We start from the raw sequence: 24,715 nt of genomic DNA on the forward strand, positions 1-24,715 counted from the left end.
TTGAACCAGCTACTGGTGATCATTCCTGTCCTGCTGTCGGGTGAGTCTTGCTGCGAGGCTGTTTTCTGCCTATTTAGGGGATACTTAGTCAATAAGTTTCTCCCTGTTTGGAGATGTAAAGTGAGGAGTGGGGAGTGTAAATGTTTTCCAGCTGCACATAATAGTTGGTGGCTGTTTGGACCTAAAAGACAAACCTCCTCCACAGCTGGTGATGAATTCTTAGTTTTGTAAAGCCATTGGATATAGGTTAGTGGTTTTGAAGCTTTTTCGCATTCAGGCTGCTGTCTGGATCTGCTCGCTCTTTATTGGACCACAGCATTTTGTGATCCGTACCAACTGCATGAGGGGGTTCTTGAAAGAACTTTGCATTAGATCTCATGGGGCGGGGGGCGGGGCGGTGTTCTTTGTTTTCCAGGCCAAGGGTCCAGGGCAATATATGCCCCACATTATCATGGAAGCACAAATCACAAGGTGTGGTAGCAGGTGGAGAACCAAGTTTCTCAACCATTAGCTTTCATTCTGAAAAGAAAAAGCCTATGACAGGACAAATGGTTCTCATGTTAAATGGTTGAAGAGTTATGCTTCCAGCTGTGCTACTAGTCCATGGTGAGATCCCAGCAGCCAGAGGGTGGGCCAAATAAAGTGTTGTTTCCAAAGTAGCACTGAATAACATGACATGACCCACCTGCACAAGGAAATCTGCTTGTGCAGGGGGGGGGCTTCCCTCCCCCTTTCCCACATCTCCAATGCCCCAAAGCAAATAGGGGGTGTGAGGAAGGAGTCCCCATTGTAAAAGCCTGGAATTTAGTGCTACTGTAGTTAGACAACATCCAGTATTTTCAGCCAAGGCACAAGAGCTTATCTCCCCATGACTAGGAGTAGTACATTATTAAAAACTGGAAAAAAATGTTAAATTATGCAAAGTAGTTTGCTGATTTGCATAATTTTATGCAGCCAGCTTGGGGCTGTGCAGCATAGAACCGCCACTGTATTTGTAAGGTACTTCATACACCCCAGTTCAGTTTCTACTAAGCCTTCTAGAGTAGAGTCCGTACCCATTTTGCACCTAGCCATCCCTGGAAAAAGCCATGTTTAACGTTCATCTCCAGTGTGAGATACCAGAGAAGGAAAAAATCCCAAGCAAAGACCACCCATGAGGATCTGACTGCCCCGCTCTGGCAGGGGTGGGTGGGTGGGTGGGTGGGTGGGGAATCCACAGGTACTGAATTAAGCTGGGCAACTTGTAAATTTAAGCCTCTGCATTGTTTACATGTTTCTTAATTCATTGTCTTTTAAATGGTTGTATTTTTAAATGATGAGAGGTTGTTCTCCCAATTAAAAAAGAAGCCATTCTAGGCTTTCAAAGGTTGAGCGTCAAGCTATTTTTCTTGGGTCGTGTGATATTTCTATTCATCTAAAACGATTAAAAAAAACCACCAAAGTGGGGTGGGGGAGTAAATCCAAGGTTTCCTGAGAGTCTCCATTTCCAGCCTTGCACCCATCCCTGTGGGATGTAGGTAATTAGGGGGAGGATAAAGAAAAGTACTCTGCATATACTCAGAGGCATTCCAGATGTTATGGGGTTGCAGCTCAGTGCTTTGGAATCCAGTAACACTTAACTCTGGGTTCTATCCAATGCTAGTCTTTACGTTAGCTGGATGTGACCTGTGCTTTATATGTCTGGCCGTTTGTTCTGCCCTTTGAAAATAGCACAGTGAAGTGTCGTTTTCTTGCAAAAAGCTCGCTGGCCCAAAGGTCATCTACAGAGGTGCTACTCAAAGGCCCGTCATTAAGCTCCAGGTTGCGCAGTCACAAAAGAAAGTCCTCTCTGTCTTCCACCTCCTGAACACAAGAACCAACCTGATTAGCTAACGGTGCAGAGGCAGTATTACCTTTAAAACACGGCTGAAGCCCATTCTTTCCCCTCAAAGAATTCTGGGTGCTGTAGTTTAGAGCTCACAAAAGTCAACAGTTCCCAGCAACCCTTAAACTACAGTGCCCAGAATGCTTTGAGGGAAAGAATGTGCCTTAAAGGCACAGTGCATACCCAGCCCCATGCCCTGCAACAGAGGTTCTGCTAGCCACATCTCATGTGTTCTACACCTGTTACGTCCTCCTTATTTGGACAGGTGGCTGGCTGGCGGTGAATCCCGTCCCCTTTTTACTTTTAAGGTGCAGATCCTCAACCCAGTGACTGCACTAGCTTTCAGCGCTCGACTATGTACCAACTATGGAATTTTTGTATGCATATTGTGATGGCCAAATGGCAGGGAGTTAATTTTTTAAAAATAAACTATATCCCGCCCTCCCCCGCCGAAGTTGGGCTCCTAGGTAAAAATAGGCACACATATATTAAAAATGTCATTTAAAGTAAACAAAACAGAAGGCCGCAGGTAACAAATGCAGCTATAAACGGACTTTGGTATTTTTCGCAGTTCACCTCTCCAACCAGTTAAAACAGCACATCGTTGTTCAGGAGCAAACTGGGTTGGGCTGGTTGTTCTTGTTGTTGTTGTTGTTTTTTGCAGCAGCTCCGCCAAAGCGGTAGCAATTCAGTGCATCTCTCAGTGCTTTTCTTCTTCCAGGCTCAAAATGAATGCAAACTGCTCTTTAAAAGAAAACGGAGAAAGGTGCAATCAGGCAGGGGTAGCTATCCTGGTGCCTTCCAGATGTTGGACTCCACCAGCTGCAGATTGCAGGGGGTGGGAGGGGAGATGAAGTTCAGCAGCATCTGGAGGCACCTGGGATAAGGAAAGTCTTATGCCAAGGACACGGCCCCACCTGTTTGACTGTGACACTTCTGAGTACCAGGTTGTCGGAAGCTGCAAGAGGGGAGCGTGCTCCTGTGTTTGGGTCCTGCTTTGGGGCTTCCCAGGTTGGCCACTGTAAGAACAGGTTGCTGGACTAGATGGGCCACTGCCCTGATCCAGCACATCTGCTCTTATGCTCTTTCCCCAAGATGGGGACACCCAACAAGTTAAAACGCAGGTAAAGCTAAGGTGGGGTACGAGTTAAACATTCCTGCATCTTTAGCCTCCAAGGCCAGAATGGCTGGGCAGCCTGATTTGGGTTGTTATTATTGTTTTGGTTGGCAGGATAGGGAAGAGCTGCCATCCCTTGTATCAAGTGATGCTTTGAAGGTGCAAAAGTGCCGGTGACCATCTAGCAAAGCGGCAAACAGTCTTACCATCTGTCAGGGGCTGGACCGAGAGCCTCTGCCTGGTGAAGAGAGCCGCATCTTTCAGGGGCCCTCCAGAGACTTTGTGCGCCTGGTGGTGAAGTTTCAGCTCGGCCAGAGGGATGAACCGCTTGGTCATTCGCATAAACTGGACGTCCACCTGCAAGCACAAAGGAAGGGGCATCCGTCAGGGAAGGGAGTCGGGCCTTGGGGTCTGCAACCTTTGCTCTTCTACCTGCAGAATTGCGGCTGGCAGGATTGTGATCTCTGGCATCGTAAGGCACTTGCAAGAAGATTCTGCCTCCCCTTTGCCGGCTGTGCAGAGCAGTTACGTATGTGAGTGAAGAGTCATTAACATTGTGAACGAGGGAAGCTCAGAGAGAAATGGAAGGATTGGTCTCTGCATCTTGCTGGGTGATGTGAAATATTAAGTGGAATGAGTAGGAGTAGAAGACTGCTCGAAAGTTCCCTCTTTTGGAAGAAAAGCACCCATTAATTAATGCTTTAGAAAAGGAGGCTGGTAGTATATATCATCTGCGAGATATACTCAGCTGCGAGACTTACTGCAATGGAGATTTATTTTCAGCCTTGCAAATAAACCCACAAGTTTGTAACGCACCATTTGCCTTGTTTACGAGCCCACATATACAAAAACAACTCATTTGTGGCTCTTTTAAAGAGGAACGAAAGGAGCATGATTCGTCCCACTTCCATCTTTGACACGAGGGATGGGGAACCGTCGCGCCCCTCAGGGTCAAATGTGACCCACAGTATCTCCATATGGGGCCCCTGAGGCCTCTCCCCAGGCTAAACCTCCCTGACCCTGTTCCACAGCCTCCTCAAATGCTTTTGCCAGGCTGGAATGTGTCTTGGACTGCAAGCAATGCCTCTCGCTAGCCTGGATGAAGACTACAGAGAGTTGTGCTCTCAGGGCCGTCTTAAGCATATGCAGCGCCGGGGTGCAAAGATCCGCCCAGCGCCCTCCCCCAGGTTGCCCAGAGTTGTCAACCTTTTTTAGGGGGGGGAACCCTAAAGTTGTTGACCTTTTTTAGGAAAGGTTTCCCAGATCCCTGGCACCTACGGTTAAGACGGCCCTGTATGCTCTGTATACCGTAGAAACCTCTGACTGCTGCATGGCTGGTGTGCAGAAGGGAGAGCCAAGTCTGTTGCTCTGCCAATGAATTTCCCTAGCCCTGGTATACGCAGTGACGAGATCGGAGCCAGCCGTGCCTAACTGGAGCCGATCCTGGAAAAGCCAGTTGCCAAGCGACAGCAATCTTACCATGAACCATTTTGGTTTCTCTTTGGTGCTGGAAGCATCGTAGTGAGGATCTTTCTTTTCAAACTGGGTGTGATCAGGATACGCCTCCTTCACTATCTAGAATTTGGGAGAGAAGCACAACCAGAACACGACTCGCGAACTGAGAGTAGCTGTGGACTAGACACTTCCTTGAGAAAGTTGTCAGCATTTGTGACTTGACACTCACATCCAAATGTGCGACCCACTCAACTGAAAAAAGACTGCAATTTGCCAGCTGTATGTTCCATATCAGAACTGCCATCTCTCCTCTGTAACAACACGACTTAGGCCCCAAATGGCTGGAAGACCACCTCCTTCCCTGCAGACCCTCTAGGGCAGGTATGTCAAACTTGTGGCCCTCCAGATGTTTTGGACTACAATTCCCATCTTCCCCAACCACTGGTCCTGCTAGCTAGGGATCATGGGAGTTGTAGGCCAAAACATCTGGAGGGCCGCAAGATTGACATGCCTGCTCTAGGGTGTTAGGAACTGCACACATTGTACACTGAAGATGCACTTCTCTTTGACACCTAAGATATATGTCTATTTTTGGGAGCCACCCCTATTCCTGAGACTAATTTGTTTTAAATGGGTTTTAATATTGTTATTTCACACAGTTGTGAACCACCCCTGGTACCTCTCACCTTGATGATGCCAGCAATCCCTGGCTCTTTACAGTTGCTGTGGTAGAAGAAGGCTTCCTGGCCAGTTTTCATATCCTTCAGGAAATTCCGTGCCTGCCGAAACAGAAGAGCAGAGGATCAGCTTATTCACACCACCAGACAGAAGGGCTACAGATAATCCGTGTCTCCTTGCAGGTAATTACCACTATAGCCTCCATTCCTCATATTTTGGAGGAGAGGATGTGAGGTAAGCAGGGGACTCAAAATTCAGATCAGTTATATTAAGCCATGGATTGTGCTAACCCTAGTTTAAAACTCGATGCATGGAACCAAAACTCACAGACAGGCAAACCATAGTTTTAGAACTACTTGATCGCTTTCCTTTTCCACAGGACCGCCTCAGCACCTGGTCTCTAGGGAACTGGCAAAGCAAGAGGTAGACTGTGATCTGTCAGTTCAAACATTGCACCAAACCATAGCTAGAGCCAACAATGGATAACAAACCATGGTTTCTGGTTCTGGATTGCTAGCTGATTATAAACCATTACTCGTCAATCCAGACGTCATGCTAACCCAGAGAAGAGGAACCGTTTTCAGCCCAAGGGTCACATTCTCTTTTGGAAAGCCTTCCAGGGGCCACATGCCAGTGGTGGGTGGGGCCAGAGGCAAGAGTGAGCAGAGCAAAATACGTGGATTTTACCTTTCTTTGCTTGACAAGTTTCGACACACTCATCTCTGCCATCCAGGCAAACACAGAACACAATCAGAGTTCAAAAACACATCCAAGCCCAGGCTTATTCTCATCAATGCTAGAAGCTATGGTTTGAATTTGCAACTCAACTAGTCTTAAATATCAACAGCACAGGCAAAAATAAAAGGTGGAAATGGACAGCAGAACTTTAAAGTGCCAAACCATATCTGTGTTCTCCCATTGTAAGCTTTGATTGGAAGGCAAGTTGATTAGAACCCACACTATATCACATCCATCCAGGATAGCTACTATTTGCTGCTCAGAAACCCTTTTTTTGTGTGAGAATAAATTTATTGATCAATGCTGTTGCTACAGTTGACTTTACTTACCTGGTAATTCCTGACTCCGTCCCAGCATGCTGTCTGATTGGGTTGAGCTTTTAAATCTTCAATGCCAAACTGGATAATAAAATAAAATAAACATACGTTACCCAAAATGCCTAATTGTGTCTTTTAAAAAAAAGTTCAGCATTTCATTTATTACTGGCATCCTCGTTCGTACCTGGCGTTGCTTGGGAATTTTAAGGAAACCGCCCCCCCCCAAAAGATATGTGCAGTTTTGAAAAGTTTGGTCTGCCCAAAGTGAGGCACGATGGGCTTGGGGTGGGCGAGATATAAAGGAAGGGGAGGTTGGTCAGGTGTGAGGGAGGATCAACGGGGTTGGTGAGCAGAGCATGCAGATGGAGCAGCCCCTCGGGGAGGAAGAGACAGACAGACAGACAGACAGACAGACAGACAGACAGACAGACAGACAGACAGAGAGCGAATATGTAATGATACACTAGGCAAGATATTTTGGTTATAATAATACAGCTTTTATCATGGGAAAAGTTATGGAAAGAAGATTTAAAATTTACAGCTTGCCGATCAGAAGGTCAGTAGTTTGAATCCCCACGACGGGTTGAGCTCCCGTTGCTCGGTCCCAGCTCCTGCCAACCTAGCAGTTCGAAAGTATACCACTGCAAGTAGATAAATAGGTACCACTGTGGCGGGAAGGTAAACGGCGTTTCCGTGCGCTGCTCTGGTCTCGCTAGAAGCAGCTTAGTCATACTGGCCACATGACCCGGAAAAACTGTCTGCGGACAAACGTCGGCTCCCTCGGCCTGTAAAGCGAGATGAGCGCCGCAACCCCAGAGTCGTTTGCGACTGGATTTGACTGTTAGGGCCCTTTACCTTTTATACATTGAAATAAAATGATATGGAAATGATGTACCACTGGTATCTAACACCTAGTAAACTAGCAAGAATGTACTGTATAGAACTGCTTCAAATGTGTGTTGGAAATGCAAAGAAAGAAGGCACCTTTATCCATATGTGGTGGACATGTGGGGTGGTAAAAGAGTTTTGGGAAACAATATATAATGAATTTTTAAAAATGTTTAAGATAACTTTTTTTAAAAAACAACAACCAGAAGCTTTGTTAGGAATTGTAGGTGCGGAATTACCAAAAGAGAAGAAAAGACTGTTTATGTACACAAGAACAGCAGCACAAATGCTCTTAGCCCAGAGATGTAAAGAAGATAAAGTCCCAACCAGAGAAGAATGGCAGACCAAGTTGATGAACTATGCCGAAATGGCGGGATAGATCAAATTTTTTATTAAGGACCAAATTTTTATTAAGGACTGGAATAATTTTATATTATATCTTAGAGACCACGGTAAGCAGTTGAAATCATTGGCAGGAATACAACTTTAGATATTCTGGATATATAATAGGATAGATTACAGTAAAATATGCAGGAATAAATTTTAAAAATGGAACCCAGGGAGGGAGGGGCGCCCGAAAGGTTTGAGAGAACCTTTTGTTTTTATTTTTTTATTTGGGATTGTTACGTTTGTTGTGTATAATTACTACGTAAAACTATTAATGATAACAATAAAAGACAGAGAGAGAGCGAAATGCACACATCTCCCATAGAAGATGGCTTGCTTACCTTCACATCTACACCCTTCTCAAACCTGCTCTCGGGTTCAGATTTCATTAGCCAATGGGTGTGAGCTCTCTTGTTTCTGTCCTGCTCAGCACGGACTTCTACCTCGGAGGTTTCAGCAACATTTCCGGTTACAAGGCTTTTCATCTCGACTCTCTGCAATCTGGGTCTCTTGCTCTCCCCCTGCAGCTCAGACCTGGCCTCTTTAAAAGCAGGTTCTTTTGGAGCTTGAAGGATCCAAAGAATTCATATCCACGGGTATTTGGAAGATGAATTTTAAAAGGACACGAGGAAAGTGGGAAGGGGAGAAAAGAATAATGTCAGCTTGGTGGGCTTCAGCTAATCTATTTTTAAAAAGTCACTTTGGAAAATGATTCATAAGTAACGGGGAACAAATGGATGCACAATGTCCATCTCTAGATACTGTGCTTTGCCTGCTGGAGGATTCTGCTGATCCTGTTTGTGCTCAGACACAGCACATTCACATTTACCAGCAGCTGCTTGCTTGCTACTTGCTAGACTCATTTGTCATTGGCTGTGCTGCTGTGAGGTCATGAAATACATAGGAACATTCAAATACTCAGGGCAGGGGTTTCCGCCACAGGCCTGGGAGGCAAGTGAAGAGGAAGGGCCTATAGCTCTGTGGTAGACCATCTGCCTTGTGTGCAGAAGGTTCCAGGTTCAGTCCCCAGCATCTCCAAGTAGGGCTGAGAGAGACCCCTGGCCTGAAACCCCAGAGAGCCACTGCCAGTCAGTGTAGGCAATACTGAGCTTGATGGACCAATGGTTAGACTTGGTATAAGGCAGCTTCTTATAAGGGAGGGGCTGCATGGATATGGTCTCAGGCTCAATCTCTGTTTTTCCCCAGGTATGTCTGGAAGAGAGATCTTTTCCTCCTCCTGACTCGCAATGCTAATGAAACAGGGTGCTAGAGAGGGAGAGATTTAGCCATTGCTTCTCCTCTGCAAGTTGCTAGCACCTAGTAAACTTGCTTGGCAGGCTAGTAACTTTGCAGGCTTATTTGCAAGGCTGCTGGATCAGACAGGCGAGAGGGTGTTCTGGGAAGAGAGAGAACAGGGATGAATGAAACCAGGCACATTGGGCAGGGGAGGAGTCAGAGAAATAGGCCAACTATCAAATCCATCATTCAGTGGGGGAGGGGACACTTGTGGCCCTCTCCGTGTTGCTGGACTACAACTCCCATCAGCCAACACAGCTGATGGTCAGGAATGATGGGAGTCGTAGTCCTGCAACCTCTGGTGGGCCACAGGTTCCATATTCCTGATATTAATCTTTAGCTACAGGTGCTGAGTAGCTCACATTTCAACATCCCTTGGTGTGTATATAACTAAAAAAAAGAGCAGCACACTGAAGATGCAGCCCAAGTTGGCTCTTTCTTTATGACTAGTTATTATTATTATTTAAGTAAACAACTCTGGATAATATTGGTTGAGCCCTGACTCCCACACTGACCTGTCAAGGCTGCCCGGCCTCTTTTCTTCCCTTTTTGAGGCATTTCTCCAGCTGCCTAGAAGGGAGGAAGAATCTTAAGAGAAAGCAAAGCAGGAAATACATCAATAGCTCAGTCGGTAAAGCATGAGACTCTTAATCTTAGGGCCATGGGGTTGAGCCCCACGTTGGGCAAAGAATCCCTGCATTACAGGGGGTTGGACTAGATGACCCTCATGGCCCTTTCAACTCTACAATTGTATGATTCATTATATGAAGCGCAACAAGAGAGGTAAGATTTGGGGAAGGACTGGAGTTTAGTGACAGAGCCTCTCTGCTATGCATGCAGGAGGTTTCAAGTCCAGTCCCTGGCATTTCCAGGTAGGGCTGGGAAGGTTCCATGCCTGAAATTCTGGAGAGCTGCTGCCAGTCAGTGTAGACAATACTGAGATACATGAATTAGTGGTCTGATTGAGTATAAGGCAGCTTCCTATGTATTTTTCGATTTGATTGGCAGTGCCTCCATCACTCCAGGACTGGGATGGGGTGGGGAATTAAGGCCCATATCCCTGTTCTGCTATCAAAATGCCACTCTTTCTATCTCAGCCCACTGGTCTTTAAGTGGTGGGACACAGCTTGATCCAAGATAGGTTGCAACAGGAGCATTACCATTATGAAAATACATGGTAAATGATTAAGAAACGGTTCCCCACGTGCATCCTTGGGCTACAAGTGGGTCCTCCTGGGTCTGAAAAGGTTGAAGATACATAGCCTAACCTACATCGCAGGGGTGTTGTTGAGTATTAAATCAGGGGGGCAGGGAGAACAATGAGCGCTGCTTTTTGCTCCCAAAAAGTAAGAGAGAGTTATACATGTATTAAATAAAAACCCATCAAAAGTTAAAGACCATAGGGAGGGAATAGCACCCACCTGTACAGTACCTGTAAAATTGGTGCTGTGGGGGCACAGATATGCGACTCTTCAACTTTCCTTCCTCTTAATAGCGTCCTTCCTGTCTCTCCAGCTTTATAAATTGGCGCGCCTGATTGCAACAACAAAAAAAAAATCAGAAACGCTTCCGCTGCTAAATGCCTGTTTAGTTCGGAGGTTAGATACATACAGTACTGTACTAATTTTGCAAACCGCAGCTATGCCTTTAAGACCGGCCCCTTGCTTTGCAGCCAATCAGAGAACTAAGAGCTGGAGAACCCTGGGGGAAATAAGGCACCACAACCCCAGAAGCCCGGGCAAGCCCTTTGCAATGGCTTCTGGGAATTGTAGTCTCCTTGGGTAAAAGCAAGAAAGAAAAGTAACGGCCGTGTGTGGAGCTGAGAACAACAATTCCCGTAATGCAGAGCGGCCAGCAGGACCTCGTTCACCTGCCCGGGCGACTTAGGTGGTGCTGGCCATGGCTTGGAGAGTCTGCTGCAGGCTGGGGGCCCAACTGAGGAGGCTTCCTGGACGGAGGCACGCATGGGGGCGCCGAAACATCGCTTCCTGCATAGACCGTAAGATTAAGGGGAGATGGCCTAACAGTCTGCTGCTTCGGGTTAGGACAGTCCTCTGGGGAAGAGCGGAGTTCGTTTGTTAGCTGGGGGGGGCAAATAGCCGGACTCCCTTGCCTTTAGCGGAGGTGTGGCAGGCAGATATCCAGCAGGTTGCGTTGGCCCCCGTTCGGTAATGTACCGAGAGGAAGCCACTACCGGTTGAACTCCTGCCAACTATTCTGCTTCAGCAGTTGATTCTTCCTTTTTTGCACGGAGATGCGCTGTTTGTCGGAGGAGAGGTTGCTTGCCGTTCTCAGCACGGGTGTGTGTGTTGGTTTGGGTCACGCTTCCTCTGTTGGACTTCTGTCTGCAATGACGCTATTAAGAAGGATTCTTGCTGGAGAGGGAGGTTGGTTCTGGCTTTCCAAATACAGTTGGGCCACAACTCGCAGTTGATCCCAGTCAGCATGGCCACCTGGAGATGCCACTGGGGGTTGAATCTGGGACCTTCTGCATGCAAGAAGATGCTCTGGCAGTGAGCTGCGGCTTTCCCCTTTGTTCCTCATGTGCTGAGCACCATCAGAGCAGCCAGATACATGCCCCAGTTGGCAACAAGGGTGGAGCTGAACCTGGCCTGATTTTGCAACGTCTTAAACATTCCTAAAATCTCAGGTAACTTTGAACGTGCTTCTTAGGTACCGTATATTATTAATATTATTATTAGTAGTAGTAGTTCTCCTTTCCCTCAACCGTTGCCTGTTTGCTGCTCTCTCAGCAGGATGCCTCAGTGGGAGAGATGAGAAGCAGAATCCATTCCATCAGCTCTATGAGGCCATTCCAGTTATTCATTTTAAAAAACCCATTACTTAATTTTTAACATTTGCCATCCCCCCGCCCCTTTTTCCTTCTGTGCCGTGGCTTTTGAATTCCAAGCCTGCATGCAGAAAACTTGTCTTGTTTTAGCTGATTATGTGCAAGCTGCTTCAGAAGCAAAGCAGGAATGCTCCAGACAAATAATATTGTGAGTTGGGGGCGTATCCCCAAGTCCCCTTCTAATTCCTGAACCCGGCAAGGATTTAGTTGCTGGCGTAGTCAGGCCAGTTTCTTGGTGAGATAGTGGCCTAAGTATGTCATTAAGGTAACCACGGAAGCAGCTCTGGGCCAGAGGGAAAATGGGTGCCCTCGTCCCTTAACTGTCTGGTGAGAAGGACAAGAGCTAAAATAGAGTGTGTGAAAGCGAGAATCTAGAAGCAGGCTGGGCTGCTGAGAGTCAGAGCCATGCCTGATTTCTGTTTAAATCCAAAGCTATGGACAAGGGAAGAGCAAGACCTCCTTGGGGTGTTAGTGGTGTGATCCCCTCCATCGTAGGCTCAGCTTGTGTATATGTGTAAATAAACCGTATATCATAAAGACACCACAGTCTCCACTGTCCCCAAACCCTGGGTCGGTGCCTGGAACCTCGTACTACTCAGAGATTGGGTGGCATGCAGCAATAACTATTACTTTCATTAAGCCTAAAGTGACCTATGTATTGGAGGACCTCTTCCTCCTTTTTTCCTTATCTGTGCCTTGAAAGCTTCTCCCCTTTCTTCTGCCTCCCAGCCACAGTGGGTTTGACCGAGGAGCAGAAGGAGTTCCAAAAAGTGGCCTTTGACTTTGCTGCCAAAGAGATGGCCCCCCACATGGCTGAGTGGGATGAAAAGGTGAGAAATCCACTAGGTGCGTAGATACCAGATCTGACGGCAATGCTTAAGTGCCCTACCAAGAGAGCAGGTGGGAAAAGCCTGCCGCTGTTTGCTACTGCTGATTGGTTCATTTGCTCGCTTCTGCTCGCTTCTGCTACTCACTAGGAAACATAAAATGTTAAAGGTGACCTTTCCTGGCTTCTGAGTGGTAGCGCCTGTTTATTCACGGGTAAGTTATCCTATGCTTCGAAAGGCACCTCAGTGGAGGTTTTAGTATGTATGCATCAGGTTTTACCACTTCAAAGCCATGCAGTGTTTCCTCCACATTTGTAAAAAGTAATTCCTTTTGTGTGGCAGCACCTGGAACTTTGGAACTCCCTGCCAATTGACATTAGGCAAGCACCATCATTATATTCTTTTAGAAACCTGCTGAAAACATCTGTTTTGGTGGGTCTGTCTGGACACATGGTCTGTTCTTCAATTTATGTTGGATCTGTGTGGTTTTTAAGACGTTTATAACAGTTTGAAAGTGTTTGCATAGAGTCGGAAAGGACCCCAAGGGCCATCTAGTCCAACCTCCTGCAATGCAGGAATCTCAACTAAAGCACCCAGGACAGGTGGCCATCCAACCTTAGTTCAACAACCTCCAATGAAGGAGAGTCCACTACCTTCTGAAGGGAGTCCAGTCCACTGTCGAACAGCTGTTAGCCTCAGAAAGTTCTTCCTAATGTTTAGCTGGAATCTCTCCTTTCCTGTAACTTGAAACCATTGGTTCAGAATTCCATCCTCCATGCGGCAGCCCTTTAGATATTTGAAGATGGCTCTCATAGCTCCTCTTAAGCAGCAGTTATTCTAGTAAGCCAATGATGTGGTGGGTGGGTTCACCTGCTGCTTCAAAGAAATAGTTGTCCTTGAGAAAAGGCAGAGGGGGGGGAACAAAACCTCAAGATTTGTCGAAAACCCAAATGAAGAACCGTTTCCTCTCTCTCCCTTCGCAGGAAATATTCCCTGTGGAGACAGTACGGAAAGCAGCTCAGCTGGGGTTTGGTGGGATCTATGTGCAGCCAGACGTGGGGGGCTCTGGATTGTCCCGGCTTGATACCTCCATCATCTTTGAGGCTCTGTCGACAGGCTGTGTCAGTACGACAGCTTATATCAGCATCCACAAGTGAGTAATGGGCAGCAGAAGTGCTCGGCCAGGAAGGCCACCTTAAGGCAGGGTGTCTGCATCGTGACCCCTTTTCTTGTGGTTGTCACTGCTACAGCATGTGCAATTGGATGATCGACACCTTTGGGACAGAGGAACAGAGGCACAAGTTCTGCCCATCGCTTTGCAGCATGGAAAAGCTTTCCTCCTACTGTCTGACTGAGCCAGGTGAGGGAGATTTGTTCATTTAGTTAAAAGTTTTTCATCAAACTATTATTATTTTTTTAATAATTATTTTTATTAAGGATTTTCTTGGGTTACAAAGGTAATGCAATGTCTCATTCCCCCCCCCCTCTTCCATGTAAGATTTATACACATCAATTTTGCTTATTGAGACATTATGAGGAAGGGGGGAAAGAGGTGGGTGGGATGGGGAATTGGGTGTGGTGGATTGTCAATGTTTCTGTTTTTCTTGATATGTGTAGGGGTTCGGCGTCAGCGTCATTTGCGCAGGTTCTCTGTTGTTTGTTTGTGCTTCTCTGTTGGTGAGAGAGGTCGGGATTCGTCTTAGGATGTGATTGCTCATTTGTGGTTGGCTGCGATGATCTTTAGTTTCTTGTGTGAGTGGGGAGGGAGGATGTTTAGATTAGGTTAGCCATATTGATTTGTATTAGGTTAGGTTAGCCCAGGCATCCCCAAACTGTGGCCCTCCAGATGTTTTGACCTACAACTCCCATGATCCCTAGCTAACAGGACCAGTGGTCAGGGAAGATGGGAATTGTAGTCCAAAACATCTGGAGGGCCAAAGTTTGGGGATGTCTGGGTTAGCCATTGATTGATTTGTATGCTGACGGTAAGTTTTTGTCGTTGTCTTGTTGGGCTGATGAAGGGGAACCATACTGGGGTGAAGGTGTCTTCTTCTGTTTGTCCCCGTGTCAGTTTCAGCTTACTGGTTAGTTTTTCTAGTAGGGCCGTTTCCCATACAACCTGGTACCATTGGTCCATACTTAGTCCTGACAGGTCCCTCCAGTGTCTGGCTATGATGTTTCTTGTTGCTGACAATAGGTGGATTATAAGTTCTTTGTGTTCTGAGTGAGCGTTGTTATCTTGAAATATATTTAGTAAAACCAATTCTGGGGTAATTTCTAGCACTTGCTTAGTTATCTTACAGATTTCTTGCATGGATGTCATCGAGAATGATTGGATTTTAGGGCACTCCCACCACATGTGGAGATATGTGCCTATGGAGGAGCATCCTCTCCAACATTTCGATGAGGTTCCTGAACGTATTAATGCTAGTTTCCTTGGAGTCAGGTATCATCTGTAAGTTAGTTTCAATGAGAGTTCTTTTCTTTTCATTGATATAGATTTGAAGGGGGGTTTCGACCACATTCTAGTCCATTGGGTAGGGTTTTCATCAAATTATTTTATTGATTTCCATGGGAAAGCAACAGCTGCAATGAAGAAACAGGTAAGTGTCCCCGCTCCCTCATAAAGGAGGAGGAGGAGGAGGAGAAGAAGAAGAAGAAGAAGAAGAAGAAGAAGAAGAAGAAGAAGAAGAAGAAGAAGAGGAAGAAGAAAGCAGTTGAAAAACTTTTGAGGATATCCAAAGTAGATGAAATTAAGAGTCCAAATGGCAGAGGACCGAAGCCACTTCAGACAGCGTTCTACAGTCTCAGGATTGCAGATGGAAGATGAGGACCCCTCCATGAATGTGCCCAAGTCTTTCAAAGCAAGCTAGTTACTGCCTCCTGCGGGAGTGAGTTCCATAGTTGAACTATGCATAGTACGAAAAAGTACTTTTTATTTTTTATTATATCAGTAAAAATCTTCCAATATTCAGCTTCCCTGGATGCCAATGAGTTCTAGTGTTATGAGAGATGGAGAGAAACTTTTCTCCGTCTACTCTCTCCATGCCATGGTTAATTTTATAAACCTCTATCATCCCACCTCTTTCTTGCTTTTTCTCTAAAAGGTCCCGAACACTGCAGCCTTTCTTCCGGGGGGGGGGGGGTGTTACTCCATTCCCTTGCTCACTTTGGGTGTCCTATTCTGAACCTTTTCTGGCTCTACAATACCCTTGTGGATCTGAGGTGATGAAGGCCACCCTGTGAGCACCCCAAAAAATTGGAACCCGGGCCTCTCTTGCCTGAATCTAACCCTTTATTGCTCTTCTAACTGTATCTCAGTTGCAATTGTCCGCCTCTTCTTTCCCAAACAGGAAGTGGAAGTGATGCGGCTTCCCTGCTAACTTCAGCCCGGAAGAAAGGGGACACTTACATTCTGAACGGCTCCAAGGTACCAGGCATCCTCCTCTTTGACACCCACTCTTCATCTTCGCCTCAACAAACCCTCCGAAATATTCTCCTCCTCGTGCAGAACTAACTACCTCCCCCTCCTTAGGCTATTTCGGTGCTCAAACAGTCACTGCTGCAGATGTCCAGAATGCAATATTTTCTCCCATCTGCAGTCCCTGCCCTCGCAATGCCTTCTGCACATAAATTATTTGGTTCTGAAGATTGCTTTGGGAATTCCACTTGTGTTTCTTACAGCTACCTGGCTTAAGATGGCTTTGAAAAGGGAAGTGGATAAACTTGCAGTGTGTTAGGTCAGGTGATGGTTATCCCTGCATTTCAGGAGCAGTCTTGTCTCCAGGTATGTGCTGTGGGCTAGTGGTCAGATACCTGCCAGTATCAGAGTCAGACATGCTGCTGCCTTTGCTTTTCACTCTCCTTCAGGTTGGTTTGTGTGGATTGGGCCTGGAGGAAAAGGGCAGGAGGGTCAGTGTCAAGGAAGAGAGAGGGGCCTGCTCCCTGGGAGCATCTCGCCCCATTCCCTCCAACACTTCTCCAATGAAAATAGGGATGTCGTAGGGAAAAGCGGGACATGCTGGGATCACATCAGAAATCGGGACACCTTCTCTAAATCCGGGACTGTCCCTGGAAAATAGGGACTCCTGGAGATTGCGTGTGGGATCGAACCAGGGACCTTCTGCATGCAAAACAGGTGGATACCGTCTCACTACATCCTTTCCCTACAAACCAGTGGTGTCCAAGCTTTTTCCCAAAGAGGGCCAGATTTGATGAAGTGAAGGGCTGTGGGGGCTGACCTTTTTTTTAGGATTGAAGTCGTTGAGCTTTTTTTTAGGGTTGGAGGTGTTGAGCTTCTTTTAGGATTTAAATTGTTGAGGTTTTTTCAGGATTTTACCCCAGGAAATAAACTGCAAATGGGGCCGGATTAAACCGACCAGCGGTCCAGATTAACCCCTGGAACGGACTTTGGTCATGCCTGCCACAAACAGTGGAAGAGGGCTGGTGTCTGGTGGAGGCAGGGTACTGGGTGCCTGATCCAGTGGGGTTCTTCTTAGCTCCATGTTGCCACTCTGCACTCCCTGTTTATCCTCCCTCATTTCATCTTAATCTTCTCCCCTCTCCTTTGTTCTCACTCCAGCCCTTCTCTCTTTCCTGGACCTTGCATGGCCTTGGATGCACAGGCCCCCAGGGGCAACTTCTCTGCTTCTTGAGGTTGCCTGGGCTGTGGTAGACTCTCTCCCTCCCTCCCTCCCCCTCCCCTCCCCTTTCTCTTGAGCCATCCTTTTTCTCGTCTCCCTAGGCCTTCATTAGCGGTGGCGGCGACACAGACCTGTACGTGGTGATGTGCCGGACAGGAGGGCCAGGCCCCAAAGGAATCTCGTGCCTGGTTCTGGAGAAAGGGACTCCCGGCTTGAGTTTTGGCAAAAAGGAGAAAAAGGTAAGCAGGTTGGGTGGGCAAGGAGGCACTCTGGGTTTTTTGGGTGTATGCGGCATTCAGGTTAAAAATATGCCACTTTTGCCACTGTTGGGACTTGCATAACCAGCCAGCCAGTATATTTTATTTATAAAAATATTTCTATATCGTATTTATCTCTCTATATATAAATGTAGAAGGTGAGTGTTTGTTATTCCACACCTTTCTCCACAACCGCTTGTCCGATCGCCCTCAACTTTGCCCACAACATCAGAGTCACATGTGGGGGTGTAACCACCCACTTACATTGACCAGATGACACACCTAGCACAGGTAGAAACCTGGATTTCTGTACAAAAAAAGTGCTCCCTCCAGTGGACATCCGGGGAAGCTGAGAAATAGAAGGCAGAAGAGGTTACAACACAGCGCCCTCTAACGGCGACTACACTAGTACTACAGCTAGAAAACCTTGGCCCTCTATCGGAGGCTACACTGGTACTGCAGCTACTAGGCCAAATGGAGGCTCACCTTTACAGACTAGGCCGAATGGAGGTGGGGACTCGCCTGGGTGTGGGTTGCGGGCAGGGGGGACGACTGGATAGGTCATGGATCGGGAAAGGGTGGGGGGAATCACAGGGATGAACCACAGCAACACGTGGCCTGGCCAGCTAGTACATCATAAAAAAGAAAAGTTATTAAAACGGTTTTCAGCAATAAAAACAAAAAACCATTAAAAGTTTTTTTAAAAAAAACCAACAAACCTTTGCGGAAGGATGGTGTTCTTTTTAATTATTATTATTATTATTTATTATTAACGTGCAGTGTTTTTTTCTAAAAAAAATGTTTAGGGGTACTCTCATTTTGACTCAAGAAAATCACCATTTTATAGTTGGAATTGGGAAAAATGAAAACAGTAAATGGACAAAGGTACAGAGATTCACAAAATATTTAGGGGTGTGCGTACCTCTGCGTCCCCCCAGAAAAACAGCAATGAAAATGTGTATACTGCCCCATTCTCATAGATCTCAGGGCAGTTCACAACATAAAAATACAGCACAGTCATACCTAGGTTTGCAACCGCCTTTGTTTGCGACCGCTTCGGTTTCCGACCACCGCAGACCCGGAAGTGTTTACATCCGGGTTCCGCGGCGCTCGGATGCGCAGAAGTGATCTGCACAGCGCGTGCGCGCGCAAAAGCGCTCTATCGGTGCTTTGTGCACGTGCAGAAGCGTGCATCGGGGAGCGACCGATTCGGGGAGTGACCAGCTCCCCGGAACAGATTGTGGTTGCAAACCAAGGTATGACTGTACTAAAAAACACAAAATACATGATAAAAGAAAGAACAGAAAGAACACAATAATTCACCCTCCCACATCACATTTAAAAGTGCACTGGATGACAGTCCTGGTTGAAGAGGAATGTTTTTGCCTGATGCCTAAAGGTGTACAACAAAGGTGCCAGCCGAACCTCCCTGGGGAGAGCATTCCACAAATGTGGAGCCACTACAGAAAAGGCCCCTTCTTGTGTTGCCAACCTTGGGACCTCTCGTGGAGGTGGCACACGAAAAAGGGCTTCAGAGGAGGATTGCAGGGTTCAGGTTGGTTCCTGGGCCCAGCAGAACAGAAATGTTTTCAGCTGGTGTCTAAAGGTTGGCAGTGAAGGCACCCCGCTGAATCTCTAGTGGCAGAGTGTCCCACAGGACTGGGCTTAAGACACAGCAGTGGCATCGGAGCACGGGAGCAAAAAGGGCTCTCCTGTTTTCCCCTCCTCTGCAGATGGGCTGGAACTCCCAGCCGACACGCGCCGTGATATTTGAGGACTGTGCCGTTCCCGTCGCTAACCGGCTGGGAGAGGAAGGAACGGGCTTCAACATTGCCATGAAAGGCTTGAATGGAGGGAGGATTAACATTGGTAAGAGCGGAAGGGAAAGTGGGAGGTTTGGGCCGCCCACAAGGGGCGGGGGGGGGGGGGGGACGGGACACCAGGGCTCCCGTGCATAATGGAGTCTCCTTTCCCTTTCCTCTTGCAGCCTCTTGTTCTCTAGGTGCCGCCCATGCCTCAGTCCTTTTGGCTCGGGATCACCTCAACGTCCGCAAGCAGTTCGGGGAGCTGCTGGCTAGCAATCAGGTGACTTCATCTCATGACAGCCTGTCGCTCCTGCAGCTCAGTGGTTAGAGCCCCTGCCTTGCACACAGAAGGTCCCGGGTTCAACCCCCAGCAGCTCCAGGTCGGGTTGGGAGTGATTCCACGCCTCCTGTGGCACTCAGGACAGAAGCTAAGGCCACAGTCACACCATCCGTTCAAAGCACAATGATATCCCTAGAATCATAGAGGCGGAAGGGAACCCCAAGGGTCCTCTAGTCCAATGCTCTAATACTGCCCACCACTGTCCCTGTGTGGGCTTGAACTGGCAACTTTCCGGTTAACCATGACCCATTGCGCCTCAGATCATGGCTTCCCCCAAAGAATTATGGGAGCTGTAGTTTGTTAAGAGTGCCAAGAGCTGCTGGGAGGTCCTTATTTCCCTCACAGGGCTACAATGCCCGGAGTTGTTGAACACATCAATCCCTCCTCCCTGGGAACTCTGGAAATTGTAGGTCTGGGAGGGGAATAGGGGATCCCCTCCCAACTCTCATCACCTTTGACAAACTCCAGCTCCCATAATTCTTTGCAAGAAGCACCAATTATTTAAAGTGGTATCGCAGTGCTTTATGATGTGAATGTGGCCAACGAGTGATCCAGCGAGGAGGGACGTAATCACAAGGCACTGCCAACCGTGAACCTCACTGAGCATGACACCATCTGCACGCTGACCGGCAGCCCCTCTGCGGTGGCTTCCACACAAACGTCTGTTCCCAGCCCTACCTGCACACATGGAGTACTGAACTTGGGTCCTTTTGTATTGAAGCATTTGGTCCATCCCTTTGGGCAAGGCCCCTCGCTCCCTTGTTGGGGAGAAATGCGGGAAGAGGGCAGTCTCACAGCAGTAGGAGAAGCTAGGCTGCTTGCTGGGTTGGTCCTCTGGGTACGCCTTCACCCGTTTTGCTGCTTCTCTTTTGGCAGTACCTCCAGTTCCGGCTGGCTGAGATGGCAACCCGCTTGGTGGCTGCCCGGCTCATGGTGCGAAATGCGGCACAGGCACTGCAGGAGGGGCGTGAGGATGCTGTGGCCCTCTGCTCCATGGCCAAGCTCTTTGCCACGGATGAATGCTTTGCGGTAGGCAAATCCCCCCTCCAGCCCCCTTTAAAACAAAAAACATGCATGTTTACTGCAGTTGCAAAGGTGGCGCTGTTTGATTCTTCAAACGTTAAAGGCTTCTTCCTTGGTATTTAAAAGACGCCACCTCGGGAAATGATCGAGGAGTGGTAACTCAAAGTTAACGACCCCAAGGAATTGGGAAAAGACCTCCATTGGAGAGCTCACTGGTGCTGCTGCTGATCACCGCAGCTACTGTTGCAAGGAAGCAGCAGCAGCAGCAGCAACAGCTGGGAGACAAGTACAAGGAATGGCAATTTGCAGGCTGCTGCTCCTGTTATCCAAGAAAGCAGAGCAGGAGGAGAAAAAGAAGCCAAATCTATAGATCCGACTATTCAAGTCAAGAGGTTGTTTGTGGTTTAGTGGTTAACTCACTCAACCACTAGGTCTAGTTACAGGTAGGTAGCCGCGTTGGTCTGGCGTAGTCAAAACAAAATAAAAAAATTCCTTTCAGTAGCACCTTAGAGACCAACCAAGTTTGTCACTGGTATGAGCTTTCGTGTGCATGGTGTATCTGAAGAAGTGTGCATGCACACGAAAGCTCATACCAATGACAAACTTAGTTGGTCTCTAAGGTGCTACTGGAAAGAATTTTTTTTATTTTGTTTCAACCACTAGGTGACAGTGTTGTATTTTAATCCAGGCTTCGGTGAATATTTGTTTAAAGGCTTTTGTATCTGCTTTCTCTCTGCTTTCGTTTTAAAAAAGACTGGTGCTTAAATTCAATAATTTATTATCCCTGTTCTACTTTGCTGCTGCTGCCATATTATTATTATTATTATTATTATTATTATTATTATTATTATTATATTTATATCCCAGCTTTTCCCCAAGGAGCTAAAGGTAGTGTGCATAATCCTCCCCGATTTATCCTCACAACAACCCTGTGAGGTAGGTTGGGCTGAAAGCGAGTGACTAGCTCAGGGTCACCCAGTGAGCTACATGGCTGAGTGGGGATTTGAACCTTGGTCTCCCACATCCTAGTGTCCAGCACTCTAACCACTACACTACACCACACTGCCCTGGGCTAGGTCATCTCCTTCTGGGGACAAAGGTGGGAAACCTATTTCAGCCTGAGGGCAGCCTACCAGTGCCAGGTGTGGCCAAATCATGCATATACACTAGTTCTTCTCGTGCAGATCTGCAACCAAGCCCTGCAGATGCACGGGGGCTACGGGTACCTGAAGGACTACGCAGTGCAGCAGTTTGTACGAGACATCCGTGTGCACCAGATTTTGGAAGGTGAGTTGTGTAGGGTGCTGCCCTGCAGCTTTGGCTGCTGCCTGCCTCATTCCAGTGACTGCATGCAGAAGGAATCTGCTTCAGTCCCTGGCATCTCCAGGTAGGCCCGAGATTGTTCCCCCTTGAAGCCCTGGAGAGCTGCTGTCAGCCAGTGTAGTGTATGTCAACCTTGGGTTACCCAGATGGGACTACAATTCCCATCATCCTTGACCAGTGGCGAGACTGGTTGGGGATGATGGGAGTTGTAGTCCAGCACCAGGGTGAAGAACACAGGTGCAGACAACACGGATCAGTGGTCTGAACTCGGTGTAATCTATGTCCCAAGATTCCTATGTTGATGGTTCACTGCAGCCCCTGCTCTCCAGTTTTCCGTTTATGTTGAGACCCACATTAATGTTCATTAACTGCTAAGCTACGATGAGCTAATCGCAGAATGGCTTCACCAATGTCTCCCACTTGCACAGGTCGGTCACTTCTGATGGTGTGACCTGTGGGAACTTGGTCCCAAGTTAACAAATGGCTAGGAAACCTTCTGCTTTTTAAAATCAACATAGGGAAGATAGGAAGCTGCCTTATACGGAGTCAGGCCATTGGTCCATCTAGCTCAGTACTATCTACACTGACTGGCAGCATCTCTGCAAGATTTCAGGCAGGGAGATCCCCAGGAAATGCCATTGGAGATTAAACCTGGGACCTTCCGCATGCAAAGGGCATGCTCTACTCCTGAGCTACATCCCTTTCCCTGGGTAGGATATTGCGGTCATAAGCAGGTAGTGCCTGCATACTTTCAACCTTTGCATCCATGAGGACTATAAACTTGCTTGCATTATCTATGAAAGGAAGAAAACTGGTGTTCTTAGAATTCCCCATCTGCGTCTAGATCCCCAACACTTACAGTGCATGCACCAAATACACACAGTTCTGTGATTTGCTAACAAATACCTCTCTCTCTCTCTCTCTCTCTCTCTCTCTCTCTCTCTCTTTTTGTCCATCTGTCTGTCTGTCTCTCTTTCATCTGGCTTCACTGGCCATAAGGTACTAACGAAGTGATGAGGATGATAGTGGCCAGGAATTTGCTACAGGCATAGTGTCAGGAGCTGGTCTTCAGACTCTTGCTTTGCTGGATTTGAAACAAGGAGAGTTTGGAGGAGAGTTTTCTTTTTCACCACCAGCACTCCACCCACCCACCGATCTCTCCCCCAATGGGCACGGCTCAAAACCCACCATGTGGCAGTCGGTGCCTGACAAGAAAGGCCACACAAGGATGGTGAATTGCAGAGCCTTTGCCCCCTAAAGGCAGTTAGCTCCCAATTCCTGAAGGCAGGAGCTATAGTCTTGATGGGCTTTGATACCAAGAGCCTTGCAATGCGGATGGGCAGAAGGAAGAGGAAATCAGTTCTGGGTTTCGCACAGGTTGGGGGAAAGGGATATATTTGTTACATCCTTATTTCCTGGAGATTACACTTTTTCCCCAGGGGAAAACCACAAAGGCCATTTAAGCCTTGCCTTTTCCTTCAAGACGCAGGTCCTCTTTTTTTAGGTTAAGTTGGCAGGTGAGGAGGAGCTCTCTCCTCTCTTGCTAAATCAGGGGTGGCTAAATCCAGATGTTGCTGACATCAGCACCAGTCAGCATAGCCATTGGTCAGGGTCCAGGGATGATGGAAGTTGTAGTTCTGCAATATCTGGAAGGCCACAACTTAGCGCGCCCCCCCCCCCCCGTAGTAAACCCAAAGGAGCGGGAAACTGCAGCCTTCCATAGCGCTCATTATTCCTGGCCATGCTTGCTAGAGCTGATGGAAGTTGGAGTTGGTAGTCCTATAGGTTCCCCATATCTATTAAACCCCACGGCAATCCCCTCAATTTCCACCAAAGCTCGCTCTGTCTCCCACCATCGTTCAGATGGTGCTAATCCTCTTCACCATCAGATCATTTGGGCTGCAGCAAGAAAGCCTTTTGACGCACAACAGGGTCTCAATCTGGGAATTTCCAGCGGGCCGATAGCACAAAGAGTGTCTAGAGTGCTGATCCGGGTCATTTTCTTTTACTACTCCATGCTGGAATCAATAAATTGCTGTTTCTAACTTGGTTTGCATTGTCATTTCCCCCCTTATCTTTTGGTTAAGAACACAATCCTGCCAATGTGCCTTTTGCTGCTTTTTCATGTGCCTCAGCATTGCAAGGCTGGCAGATTGAGGTGGTCCTCAGGTGGAGTGGTGTTGGGAAGGAAGCAGGGATGAGAGGCCACCTTGCATTAGGTTTCTCAATGCCATCGGAAGGACCTGTGCAGGCGAGTGCCCTCCAGAAATGGGCTGCTAATAATCATAAAAAAAGAGGTCAGATCTGCATTCGCTTACATATAGGTTGAGAAACAACTACCATAATTTAAATATTTATTCATTTTTTTTTGCATTCATATTCCCCCTTTTTCTCCAAGGAGCTCAGGGTGGTATACGTGGTCCCCCCCCCTTTTCATTTAATCCCCACAGCAACCCTGCGAGGTAGGAGAGAGTGACTGGCCCAAAGTCACCCAGTGAGCTTCATGGCCGAGCGGGGATTTGAGCCCCGATCTCCCATGTCCTAGGCCGACATTCTGGTCACATTCTGGTACATTTTAAAGAGCTATGATACCACTTTAAACAGTCATGGCTCCCCGCCCCCAAAGAATTATTGGAAGTGTAGCTGTGGGCTTTCTGACGTAAGAGTGTGCAGGGCCAGTGTGATTGTGAATGCCAGCCAAAATCTGAGCAAAAGAAGGGGCTCAAACCTGTTCCTCCTACCCCTCCCTCTCTCTTTTTTCTTAAAAAAGCTTTTAAAAATTGTAAATATATATATTACTTTTTTTAGAAGATAATATACAAACAGATCAACAAATAGTAAGCAGCATGGCATATTGGCTTTCTCCTGCTTACGTCAAACTGCTGGTATTCCTTTGCATCATTATA

The 24,715-nt window shown here is 47.4% G+C and overlaps 2 protein-coding genes across 6 annotated transcripts; one reads left to right on the top strand and one right to left on the bottom strand.

Annotated features, from left to right (window-relative positions):
• Window positions 1-1,202: 1,202 nt before the first annotated feature.
• Window positions 1,203-10,371, bottom strand: THYN1 (thymocyte nuclear protein 1). 4 transcript variants are annotated; one of them, XM_035139211.2, is made up of 8 exons: window positions 10,162-10,371; window positions 9,256-9,310; window positions 7,786-8,009; window positions 6,182-6,250; window positions 5,123-5,215; window positions 4,461-4,556; window positions 3,188-3,338; window positions 1,203-2,603 (listed from the first exon to the last, which is right to left on the bottom strand). In XM_035139211.2, the coding sequence occupies exons 2-8, from the start codon at window positions 9,296-9,298 to the stop codon at window positions 2,473-2,475; spliced, it is 807 nt and encodes a 268-aa protein (XP_034995102.1). In that variant the 5' UTR covers window positions 9,299-9,310; window positions 10,162-10,371; the 3' UTR covers window positions 1,203-2,472. The 4 variants fall into 4 exon arrangements, with proteins under 4 accessions (XP_034995102.1, XP_034995100.2, XP_034995101.1 ...); XM_035139209.2 differs by having other exon boundaries at window positions 10,173-10,370; XM_035139210.2 differs by having other exon boundaries at window positions 9,256-9,328; window positions 10,173-10,370.
• A 209-nt stretch (window positions 10,372-10,580) lies between these two features.
• On the top strand, window positions 10,581-23,854 carry ACAD8 (acyl-CoA dehydrogenase family member 8). Of its 2 annotated transcripts, none has more exons than XM_060268383.1 (11): window positions 10,581-10,739; window positions 12,321-12,421; window positions 13,402-13,571; window positions 13,669-13,778; window positions 15,772-15,848; window positions 17,163-17,300; window positions 19,052-19,187; window positions 19,306-19,403; window positions 20,340-20,492; window positions 21,671-21,773; window positions 22,809-23,854. In XM_060268383.1, the coding sequence occupies exons 1-11, from the start codon at window positions 10,640-10,642 to the stop codon at window positions 22,859-22,861; spliced, it is 1,239 nt and encodes a 412-aa protein (XP_060124366.1). In that variant the 5' UTR covers window positions 10,581-10,639; the 3' UTR covers window positions 22,862-23,854. The 2 variants fall into 2 exon arrangements, with proteins under 2 accessions (XP_060124366.1, XP_060124367.1); XM_060268384.1 differs by lacking the exon at window positions 10,581-10,739 and adding an exon at window positions 10,765-11,390.
• The last annotated feature ends 861 nt before the right edge of the window (window positions 23,855-24,715 follow it).

Source organism: Zootoca vivipara, chromosome 15, assembly GCF_963506605.1.
Source record: "Zootoca vivipara chromosome 15, rZooViv1.1, whole genome shotgun sequence".
Lineage (NCBI taxonomy): Eukaryota > Metazoa > Chordata > Lepidosauria > Squamata > Lacertidae > Zootoca > Zootoca vivipara.